The sequence below is a fragment of the Myodes glareolus genome, chromosome 24 (genome assembly GCF_982192425.1).
Source record: "Myodes glareolus chromosome 24, mMyoGla1.1, whole genome shotgun sequence".
In the NCBI taxonomy this organism is placed as follows: Eukaryota; Metazoa; Chordata; class Mammalia; order Rodentia; family Cricetidae; genus Myodes; species Myodes glareolus.
Genome location: NC_142049.1, coordinates 15,903,254 through 15,915,722, shown reverse-complemented (window position 1 = coordinate 15,915,722; position 12,469 = coordinate 15,903,254). Strand labels below are relative to the sequence as shown.

The window sequence follows — 12,469 nt, the reverse complement described above, 5'->3', positions numbered from 1 at the left end:
ACTAAGAACAACTCTGGATACTGAGCATGGCCCCATTCCCTTTGGATTTGTACTCTATCAGCTCCAGAAAGGACTTAGGTAACAAACCAAGTATCCAAATAAGACAGAACTATAATGATTCAATTAAATAACCACATAGTAATTTCAAAAAAGAAATAGTTGCGAAATTAGGCTTTAAAATCAGTAAGATTTATTTATGAGTGCAAAGATAAGAAAGGAAACGAGGTGAAAAACAATTCAGTACACTCACTGAAAGACATTACCTTCAAAATTCCTGGAGTCTAGCTTAGAAATGCTATTTAAAGGTCAACAGAAAATATGGAAATAATTAGTGCTGCTGCTAGCACCTGAATACATGATGCAGGAAACTCTTTAGTGGAGACACTGTACACCTCACAAACTAAGTTCCAGGTCTGACACACAAAACTAAGGAATGCAAAAAGACAGAAGGATCGGGGGCTGGAGAGATGGCTCAGCGGTTAAGAGCATTGCCTGCTCTTCCAAAGGTCCTGAGTTCAATTCCCAGCAACCACATGGTGGCTCACAACCATCTATAATGGGGTCTGGTGCCCTCTTCTGGCCGTTAGCATTCACACAGACAGAATATTGTGTACATAATAAATAAATAAATAAATATTAAAAAAAAAAAAGACAGAAGGATAAAGTACACTTTCTTAAGGGATGAACCAAAAATAAGGCTCACATAGCAACTGTTCTTGTTGTTGTTAAGACAGCGGTCCCATGTAGCCCAGTTGCCCCTTGAACTCCATATATAGCTAAGACTGGCCTTGAACTCCTGATCCTCTTGCCCTGATTCCTGAGCACTAGGATTACAGGCAGAAGCCATCACATTCAGCACACAGTAGCCTTCGAGTAGAAAGGATCCTGGATTTGGGAGTGGTTGCTGGAGAAATAGCTCAGTAGTTCAGGGCACACCCTGCTCTCACAGAGGACCTGACTCTGATACTCACGTCAGGCAGCTCAGAACCACTGTTTGTCTTCTGGCCTCCATAGGCAACCGGAGTTACATGCAAACCCCTCCCCCATACATGCATACAATTAAGGATATGGGTCCTTTGGGGTTCAGAATGGAAACACCTCCCATGGTATTTCTCACAACTGAGTAGAAACTGACTTCCTTCTGGGCTCTCTCCTAGGTAACAGTTTCTAAGAAACTGATATACAACTATTTACTTAATACCTCTATTTTTCTCCCAAGTAACCCCATGCACTTCATGTCTTGAAAAGAAGCAGTGTTACCTGAGCACCACTACAATTGGACTCTCACTTCCGGTTATCACCATTAGCCCCTTCCAGATCATTAGTGCCGAGGAGACAATCATTCCAAAATTTAGGACTTGGTAGTATAGCTGTAGGAACAAAGAGAAGAAATCAGATCCACTATTATTCTCACTCAGGCAAGCAAATGATAGTAGCTATTAATTTAAAAGTTTCAAACAGCCAAAATGGGTGCGTAGCTCAGTTGGTAGAATGCCTATCTAACATGTGCAAAGCCCAGGGTGCAATCCCAGCACTGCATAAAACGAGGCATGGCGACTCAGGCTTATAACCCTAGCACGCAGGAGGGAGAGTCAGGGGAAGGGTAAACGTCCACCATCATCAGGCTATTTACTGAGCTGGAGGCCTGCCTTGGCTGGGAGACCGCCCCATAAACAAACAAATCTTAGGAAGGAAAAAAAAGTACCATACCATTAAACTATCAAATAAATGTGAGGGACTGTGAAAGGTGACTCAGTGGTTAAAAGCACTTCTCTCATGGGAGACCCAGCTTTGGTCCCCAGCACCCACATGGCTAGAGACAACTGTCCATGGCTCCAGTTCCAGGGGCTCCAGCACCTACCTGCCTCTGGCTTCAGCAAGCACCAGGTACACATACATACATGCACGCAGGCAAAATACTCATATACATTTAAAAAAAAACAAAAACTAGCAGGGTGGTAGTGGTGTACACCTTTAATCCCAGCACTCAGGAGGCAGAGGCAGGCCGATATCTGTAAATTCGAGGCCAGTTTGGTCTACAGAGCAAGTCCCAGAACAAGTTCCAAAGCTACAGAGAAACCCTGTCTCAAAAAACAAAACAAAAAAAACCAAAAAATTAAAATTTTTACTTTCTTCTGCTCTTACTTTTGAGAGCTGTGTAGTCAAAGCTAGTCCTTTTAAACTTTATTTATTTTATGTGTATGACTGTTTCACCCTGCATGCTTGTCTGTGCACCTTGTGTGTGTCTGACACTCTGAGTTCAAAAGAGGGTGTCAGATCCCAGGAACCAAAATTAGGGATGTTGTAAACACCATGTGGGTGCTGGGAACTGAACCTGGGTACTTGGCAAGAGAAACAAGCGCTCTAGATTAAATGTCTGCATCATCTTCCCAGCCCTCTCAATGTTGGAGTTAATATATTTCATACTGGCCTTGAAACTCATGATATTGCCCCAGTCTCCAAAGTGCTGGGATTATTGGCAGGTACCATATGCAAAATATCTCTTATGGTTGGGATTTCCTCTCTTTCTTTTTGGTGTTTCGAACCAGGATCCAATAAAAGTTTTTCCATCACACTTGGTTGCTAGGTCTCTAGTCTTTCCTAACACAAACATCTTTCCAACTCCTTTTTCCCATGACATTCATTCTCTTTTGTGTGGGTTGAGGAAGGGAGACTTATACCACAGAAAGCATGTGGAGGTAAGAGGTCAACTTGGGGAAGTTGCTTTTCTTCTCCCACCATGAGGGTCCTAAGGATCAAACTGAGGTCATCAGGCTTGGTGGGAAAGACACATCTCACAGGCCCAACACCTAGGACAGTTGTCTCACAGAATATCTACATGTACAACCTGTTCATTTTTGCAGTGCTGGGGAATAAATGGCTTTCTGATGTTTTGGTTCTTTTGAGTCAGGGTTTTGCCATGTAGCCCTGGCTGCCCTGGAATTTGTCAAGCACATCAGGTTGATTTTAAAGTTGGTTAATGAGTGCTAGGATTACAGATAAGAGCCTGGTTGAACTACATTCTTTAAAAATAGGGGTAATATGGGATTCCCCTCTGTATGCTGTGAACACCATTGGTGAATAAAGAAACTGCCTTGGTCTGTTGATAGGGCAGAACTTAGGTAGGCAGGGAAAACTAAACTGAATGCTGTGAGAAAAGAGGCAGAGGCAGAGAGAAGCCATAGAGCTGCTGCCAGAGACAGACATACTGAATGAAACTTTAGCCAGTAAGCCACAGACACATGGTGATACACAGATTAATGGAGATGGGTTAAATTAAGATGTAAGAGTTAGCCAATAAGAAGATAAAGCTAATTAACGGGACAAGCCGTGAGTTAATTAATACAGTCTCTGTGTGATTATTTCAGGGCTGAGCAGCCAGGACCAACAAGTGGCCACTCTTTACAACATAGTAAAGCTGAACTTTTACTGTTTATAGTTTTTAAAACCTTTATTTTTATGTTAAGGTTTATCATAAATATATGGAGGACCACACTGTCAGTCTTTAGTTAAGGGTCTCTGTAATCTGCATAGTAGTATTTTTCAGACTTCCGGCACTTTCCAGCCCAACCTTCCATCTACCTTGTTATCTAGCCAGCCTCCACCTTTACCTACTTTTTCATATTATATTTAAAAAGGTTTAAAGATTTATTTATTTATTATGTATACAATATTCTGCCTCCATGCATGCCTACATGGCAGAAGCAGGCATCAGATCTCATTATGGATGGTTGTGAGCTACCATGTGGTTGCTGGAAATTGAACTCAGGACCTCTGGGAGAGCAGCCAGTGCTCTTAACCTCTGAGCCATCTCCAGCCCATATTTACAACTTTTTATTATATGTGGAGCAGGAGTCTAGCTATGTTGCCCAGGCTGACCTTGAACTCCTGGTCCTCCAGCCTTGGCCTCAAGAGCAGCTAAGAACTACTGGGGTGTATCACTGCACCTGGCTTAACTGCTTTTTAACATTTTTTTTATTAACTCACTTGCAGTGCTAGTGATCAAACCCATGGCCTACATGTGCCTAGCAAGCACTACTAAACTACACGACTCAGCCCTACAACTGCTGTTTAAAGAAATGATTAATAACAAAAAGTTGAAGGTTTGAGGCTGGAGAGATGGCTCAGTGGTTGAGAGCACTGGCTGTTCTTCCAGAGGACCAGGGTTCACATGGTGGTTCACAACTGTCTTTAACTCCAGTTCCTGGATATCAGGCGCTCTCTTCTGACCTCTGTGGGCACCACACACACATAGTACATGTACATTCACACACACACACACACACACACACACACACACACACACACACACAAAATAAAGCTCTGAAAGAATAAAAAAAAACTTTTTAAAGAATAAAGATGCTTCTGTAAGAAGTGACTTGATGTGGGATTCCCGTCTGAATGCTGTAAATATGTTTTATTGCCACTGGTTAATAAAGAAGCTGCTTTAGCCTATAGCAGGGCAAAATATACATAGGTGGGAAAACTAAACTGAATGCAAGGAGAAAGAAGACAGAGTAAGGCAGGCGCCACATAGCAGCCAAAGAAGAAAGACACCAGAACCACACTGGTATAAATCACGGCCTTGTGATAATACACAGATTAATAAAAATGGGTTAATTTAAGATATAAGAGCTGGCTAGGAATAGGCCTGAGCTATTGGTCAAACAGTGTTGTAGCTAATATAGTTTTTGTGTGATTATTTGGGTCTGGGTGGCCGGAAAATAAAAAATGAGTCTCTGTTTACAGTTACTTTCCCACTTACATTAGTCTCCCTCTTTCCTTAGACACACGGTACCACACTGACTATTGGATCTTTACTCTGAGATTCAGCTAAACAAGATCATCACTGGTGTAGGAGGTCCTTCTGTTCATGTATTGCTTTCATTGGTTAATGAATAAAGAAACTGCTTTGGGCCTGATAAGGCAGAACTTAGGTAGGCGGACAAGACAGAACTGAATGCTGGAAAGAAGGGCAGAGTGAGAGACGCCATGGATCTGCCTGAGACGGACGCTGGCTAGAATCTTGCTGGTAAGCCACAGTCACATGGCGATATACAGATTAATAGAAATGGGTTAAATTAAGATGTAAGAATTAGCCAATAAGAAACTAAAGCTAATGGGCCAAGCTGTGTTTTAATGAATACAGTTTCTGTGTGGTTATTTCAGGTGTAAGCTAGCCAGGCGGCTGGGGCAAACAAGAGATCCACTCCATGTAACACATCACCTTTATTTTTAGTAGAATATTATAGTTTCTTTTCTGAATTCTGTGATAAAATAATGACAAAAGCACTTTAAAGTAGAAAAGGTTTATTAGTGCTCACAATCCAAAGGGGCAGTCCATCACTGAGGGGAGTCAAGACCAGGTTTATTACTGTGCACAGTTCAAAGGGACAGTCTATCACTGAGGGGAGTCAAGAACAGAAGCTTGAAGGAGCTGATCATATTCCATCGAAGTTAGGAAGCAGCGAGAGAGAAAAAAAATGCTTGCTAATATTCAGCTGGCTTTCTCCATTTTACGTAGACTATGATCCTCTGGCTAGGGCTGGCCCCACCCATAATTAAAACGGGTTTTTCCACATCAATGAATGCAATCAAGGTAACCCCACAGGCATACCCTCAGGTAATTCTAGACTCTGTCAAGCTGACAGGTAAGACTAGTCAGCACACAAAGAGGTCAGGTGTGTGTCTGTGTGTGTGTGTGTGTGTGTGTAGTTCCTTAAAAAAGATTAGTAAGTCAGTCCTGGGAGAACTAGACAGAAACACCCCATGCTAAAGCAATGTCCTATCTGAGCAAAGTGTCAGATGATCTTTCTTGTCTTTCTTCTCTTCTCTTCCTGCCAAGAGTCTTTACTTAAAAGTCACATGTACACTTTCTACTTACAGCTTCTTTACACCTACATGTTAATACTTATGAGTATAAATTATTAACTAAAAAGTGTTTTTATCTGTCTGATACTGGCAGGATAAGTTACCCAACCTCATGCCACTTGACCACATCAAGCTATTGGTAAGAAACTGTGACATGTGCACAATGACAACCACAGAACTGAATCACCCTTTCTAAGAAGTGACCAGAACAGTACGTTCCTCGTTGTTCAAGGTCAAACTATAAATGAACATTATTAACCCAATGAAAACACTGAGCATGCCACACACCTGTCACCCTTGCAGTGAGCAGCCAAGGGGGGTGGCGATTGCCAGTTGCAGGGCTGCCTGAAACCATCTCAAATTTAAAAAGAAAAAAGAAAAGAGAATTTTTAAGCTCTTTTCAGTCTAGGCAAGGTGGGGCATGTCTGCAACCTTAGCATTTGGGAGGCTAAAGCAGGAAGAATGCCAACTCCAGGCCAGCACGGATATATAGTGAGACCCTATCTCAAAAATTACCTAAGGCTGGGCTCAGTTGGTAGAGTACTTACTTGCCTAGTCTACCCCAGGTTAGATCCACAGTTACACATAAACTGGGTATGATAATGCCCACCTAGCACTGGGGAGGTGGAAGCAGGAGGATCACAAGTTCAAACTTATCCCCAACTACAGGAATCTTCCTCAACTGCTCGTCCACCTTATTCTTTGAGGCAGTGTCTCCCAATCAAACACAGAGCTCACTGACACGGTTACTCTAGCTAGCCAGTTGCTCAGGGAATATCGTTGGGTCTCCTGGAATTACAAACCCACAGCTACATTTATCCAGCATTCAGCATTGCTGTGGTACTAGGAATCCTAGACCTGGTCCTCTTGTTTGCCTAGCAAGCACTTTAGTCATTTCACCAGCAAGCCCTCCCCCAACAACAGAAAGCATTTAAAACTGAATGAAAATAAAAATACAACAACAAAATGTATAGGATGTACCTACAAAAAGCAATGTAAGAGGCAATTTTTTGTAGCTGTAAAGGTTTATGTTGTCAAGAAGTCATCATTGTCTTCAGTACTTGGGAAGTGAGACACCAGCTATAAGGCACTCAGCATGGTGGAGCTGGAGTAATGTTCAATATCCTCCAGGGAGTTATATGAACTGAAACAGCAACCAACACATTCTGTAGCTAGAATTCACTAGGCCAGTAGCCAATGAGATGTCTCAACATGGAAAGGCGTTTGCTTCCAAACCTAATGACCCAAATGGTAGGCGAGTACTGACCTCCATGTGTGCAGAGATAGAGAAACACAGAGGGGGGGCATAAATAAATGTAATTAAAATATTTAAAGAGATACTTATGATATAACTTGACAGTGATTCCTATGCTCAAAACTCTCTAACATCTGTTAACTTAAAGGCTTTAATTCCCAAAAGAGACAGGTAGAATTCTCTTAGAGAGTACAACTGAAACTTCAGCTAGAAGCTAAGGAAGCTGTGTACTATGGGCTCCTTATGCCACTGAATCAATATGCATGGAATTGAGTTGCTACCGGTTGGTGACTGGTCTGACTATCAGGGAGAAACTGAAAGGAAGGAAGAAGTATAACTGAGAACTCTCTGGATCCCATCCAGCAGGCCTATATGATACTAACCTAGTCCTTCGGTAGCAAAGGTCTGAGGCACCCCATCAGGAAAGGGACTATGGCCAGTTTAGATTCTTGCCCAGAGCAGAAGAAATATAGAAACAAAGGTTACATTCTATTAGAAACATAAGTGCTTTCATCTTTCTGTGAGAGCTATGATCAAAACAGGTGCGACCAGATGCCAAGGTGACAAAGGGCAGGCTACAGCACCTTTGTACTCTGTTGGTTTGGGTAAATCAACACAGTACCCCTACGTCCCCTTTGCTGCATGGTTCTGAGTTAATCTGCCCAATGAGGGCAGTCAGCCAAAGTTCTGGAAGGTGAAGGGAAGCTGTGATCGTGTCTGAAGGTCGCAGTGGTCATAGTGAGTGAGGATACTGCCAGAATCCAGTCTGCCCTTGCTTTCTGCAGCTCTAGGTCTACTTCTGGCTAGCAGATTAAAGCAATAGCCGTCCATGGGTCTCAGCTGCTCTCCTCTGGGGCCCTACTCCAGCAGCCACACGCAGATTCAGGTCCATGGGAAGTGTGGACTTACCCACCTACACATACCAGAGAGGTTCAGAGGAGTTGGGTGGTGACAACTTTCTCCTGAGAGAGTCTCATATGAAGCCCGGGTTGGCCTTGAACATGGTCATCCTCCTACTGCAGAGTAATGATTACAGGTGTGGTCACTGAGCCCAGTAATGACAATTCTATTCTCTAACTTCTGTTAGACTCTCAAGTACGTAGCTTCTCCCGCAATATGAAAGGTATCTCTATAATAAATCTTTCATGTAATGTTTGTTATTAATAACTTTTCACCAACCATACTGTATAACATATGTGTGATGATTAGCTTTGCCTGTCAACTTGCCACACCCGAAGTCACCCCAAAAGGGAGTCTCAACTGTAGGGCTACATAGACCAAATTGTCATGTGGGAGTGTCTGTGAGGACTGTCTTGTTAGTTGGCGGAAACCACTAGGGGCAGCACCATTCCCTGGGCACAGGATCCGGGGCTGTAGAAGAGTAGAGGGGGCTGGCTCAGAGTGAGAAAGCAGGCAGCATGGGTACGTTTGATTCTCTCTGCTCTTGACTGTGGGTGTGGTGTGATTAGCTGCTTCAGTTCTTGCCTTAACTTCCCCTCAATGACGAGCAGTAACCTGGAACTATAGGCAAATAAAGGCTTTCCTCTCCCGCAAGGCCTTTCAGTCAGGGCATTCTATCACAGCAACAGGAATGAAACCTGCTGAAGACTGTTTCCAGGCGGATTCCGTCTCTGTAAAACCCTGTGTTTGGCCTCTGTTCTCCCTGAAGTCAGAACACAACCCTACTGAGGAAGACCCACACTGCTCTTCCTCCATATTCACATCTGCTTATGGGAGAGAGAACGGTGAAAAGATGGAAAATATTGAAGAACAGTAGTAAAAGAAGCCTGTAGGCTTTATAAGTGCTGTGCTCTAGATTTCCCAGTTTAAAATGACAGACAGTGATTTCTGGATGCTTAAGAATCCCAGCTGTGTCCGGATGGTGATGGCTCACACCTTTACTCCCTGCACTTGGAAGGCAGAGGCAGGGAGTTTGAGGCCAGCCTGGTCTACAGAACGAGTTCCTGGACAGCCAGGGCTACACAGAGAGAAAAGAAAAACAAAAAAGAAAAACAACAACAACAACAAAAAGAGTTGGATAATCCTACACTGCACACAATAAAAGATTTTGATGAAGTCTTAAGGCCCTTACAACCTGTCAGTCATGGTGGCACTCTCCTTTAATAGCAATGTTCAAGAGGCAGATCTCTGTGAGTTCAAGGCCAGCCAAGACCAAGGAGAGACATCCTGTCTTAGGTAGAAACAGACAGATAATTAAAACCCAAAGAAGAGCAGCCTCAGTGCAAATGGAGCAAGCAGCACTTGAGAGATAGAGGCAGGAGGATCAGGAACCTAAGGCCAGCCTCAGCTACACAGAGTTTGTAACCAGTCTGGGCCCCATGAAAGCCTATCTCTAAAACAAAACAAAACAAAACAAACAAAAAACAATTTCAAGGGATCCAAAAGACAACAACACAATGCTCATATACTCATTCAGGCAAAACACTCATACACATAACACAAAATCAATTTTTAAGAAGTCCTAAGAGAGAAGATGGCCTTGTGGGGAGTTAAGCAACTCTGATGAGTCAGACTGATGCTATCAGGGCTCAGACACGGATCAAGTCACATCCTGGCCAATGTCCCTGAGTCACTAAGAAATCTCAAACAAGGTCAAGCATGGGGTTCATGTCTATAATCCTGGCCTTTGGGAAAGGGAGGCAGGAGAGTCACCAAGAATCACCAAGCCTGTTCTACATGGGGAATTCCAAGCCAGTCTGAGCTACAAGGTGAGACCCTGTCTCAGAGAGACATATAGAGAACTCTCAAATTTATGAACACTCTATAAAAACCCCATCAAGTTTGATGAATAGTCTAAGTTTTCAAACAGCCCAAGTGGTGATGCCGCACACCTTTAATCCCAGCACTTGGAAGGCAGAGACAGGCAGATCTCTGTAAATTCAAGGTCAGCCTGGGCTACAGAGCAAGTTCCAGGACAGCCAGGGCTACAGAGAAACCCTGTCTCAAAAAAACGAAACAAAAAAGTTCTCAGACTACTTTTTAATGAAAATTTGTCTTTAAAAGGTGTGTGTGGTGGTGGTAATCCCAGAGAAAGAAGGTAAATCCCTACTGCTGAAGACACCATGCACTTTGGACAGAGCCCAGAGACCAAGAGCTGGGTCTGACCTGAAATCCTCCTGCCTGAGGACTAACTTTCATGGTACCAAAATGTACCATCTAAGTTTCCAAAGGATGAAAGGAACCAACAGTTCTACCCAGTTACAATAGCTATAAATCACAACAATGACCATCATGGTACAATAGCCCTAAGGGTAGAGTAGAGACACATGTGCCTTAGTGGATACAGTTCTGATCGGACTGGTAACCAGATCAACAAGAGAAATCACAACAGGCACTGGAAACCCAGTCAACTACCCAGAGCTAGTGAAGTCATGGATCTGGATGAACTTATAACCACCTCTTTATTAAACTGGCCTAATCCCTAACTATAATCTAAATACTTGTCCTTATACCCACAGGGAAGTGTAGTCTGCACCCCTCACTTCTCTTTGCAGAAGATAGGGACCATTAAAGAAAACTACAATCTATCAAAATGCAGAGGGGTAGAGACCAGTTCCAACGGATACATCTACAACACAACTTCTTCACCTAGGGCTCCGTGAGCACTGTGAAAGAAGAGAGAGAGAAGAGAAGAACCAGAAGACCAGGGAGTCTGCTGCGAGATTTGTGTCAGAAGCTACACCTATGAAGTCTCACTGGTCCAGTTACCTAAGAATGACCTGAACAGTGCAGAGGCTAATGCAAAAGGGGCAAAGCTTATGAGGCCTCAAGCCTAGACAAAGAACTACAGGCAACTAAGGAACACTGACAGTGCAAGAAATAATCTTCCCCAGCAAAGGAGCACACCAGCTGGTTATGTAATACCAAATGGCCAGCCCTGAAAACATACACATACAAGTAACATTATATGGACTGAGAATCCATTTGTATTTAGGAACACACACAGGGTGTTACCTGTTACTGTTCTCTGTGTAACAGTCCTGGCTATCCTGGAACTCACTCTGTAGACCAGGCTGGCCTTGAACTCAGAGATTCACCTGTCTTTGATGGCGCTGGGTTTAAAGGTGTGCACCACCATGCCAGATACTTGTTACTTTTTTTTTTTAACTACAGATGAAATTTAAAAAATAAATTTGATATTTGCAGAGGAATAGGGAAATACAATCCTCATTAGCAGGGAGAGGGTGGCGTCAGCACTCTGACTGCTAAGTGCCACTGTGGAAGCCCTGTTGTAGTCCCTGGCACATCACAAGTAATCACAAGCACAATTCTGTTTTGAGCTGCGCTTTCTACCCACTGATGCATTCTTTTTTCCTTTCCTCTCTCTCTCTCTCTCGGGTTTTTTTTTTTTTTTTGGTTTTTTTGTGACAAGGTTTTTCTGTGTAGTCCTGGCTGTCCTGGAACTAGCTCTGGCTAAACCAGGCTGGCCTTGAGCTCACAGAGATCCACCTAATACACACTCTTGCTTGTATGTATAACAAGTCAAGAAAAGGGGGCCATGAATTGAAAGATGCAAAGAGAGGTGCATGAGAGGGTTTAACAGAGTTTAGTACTGTTTTAACTTTGTTCTATGCTGCAGAAGTGTGATTCTGTGTGGTATATGCAGGTGTGCAGACACAGTCACCCATGTGAGCATGTGAGGAGGACAGAGGTCAACATTGGAATCTTCTTCAATTGCTCTCAGTCTTAATTTTTGAGCATCTCTCACCGAACTTAGAGTTAGTCATTTCAGTTCAACTATATGGCCAGCATGTCTGTGGGGTCCACCTGTGTCAGCTCCTATCACTGAGGTCACAGCCAGCATGTCTGTGGGGTCCACCTGTGACTGTAGGAGCCAGAATACTGGCAAGTTTGCTGTGAAACACTCTCCTAGAAATAGCTCCATGACCAAGACCAGAACGATGGCCATGCTAAGGTGGGAGCAGGGAAGTTTGAAGGCACCACCCTTAGACAAAGAACTGCTGGGAGGAGAAGAACTGCCCTCTCCCAGGGATCAGCCCTCTTACTGGTTGTCCAAAGCAGAATGGTCAGCCTTAAAACCATACACACACCACCACCAACAGACTCAACAGGCTGTGTTTATACACATACACATGTATGTAAGGACAATAAAAAAAAAGCTATTAATTTAAACGTGAGGGAAATGTGAAGAGTTTGCAGAAAGGTAGCTGAAAGGGGCTGGAAGAAGGAAATGGAAGGGGGAAGTGATGCAATTCTACATCAGATAAAAACATAAAATATAAAAAAGGACCATAATTTGCCAGGCAGAAGTGACGTAGACCTCTAATCCCAGCACTAGGGACACAGAGACAGATAAATCTC

The 12,469-nt window shown here is 43.3% G+C and overlaps 1 protein-coding gene across 1 annotated transcript in view; it reads right to left on the bottom strand.

Moving 5' to 3' along the window:
• Window positions 1–12,469, bottom strand: part of Sec11a (SEC11 homolog A, signal peptidase complex subunit) — a 37,776-nt gene that overhangs the window by 20,013 nt on the left and 5,294 nt on the right. The window contains exon 2 of the mRNA XM_048434948.3: window positions 1,261–1,370. Within this exon, the coding sequence (XP_048290905.3) occupies window positions 1,261–1,370 (110 nt within the window). The remainder of the gene's footprint in view (window positions 1–1,260; window positions 1,371–12,469) is intronic.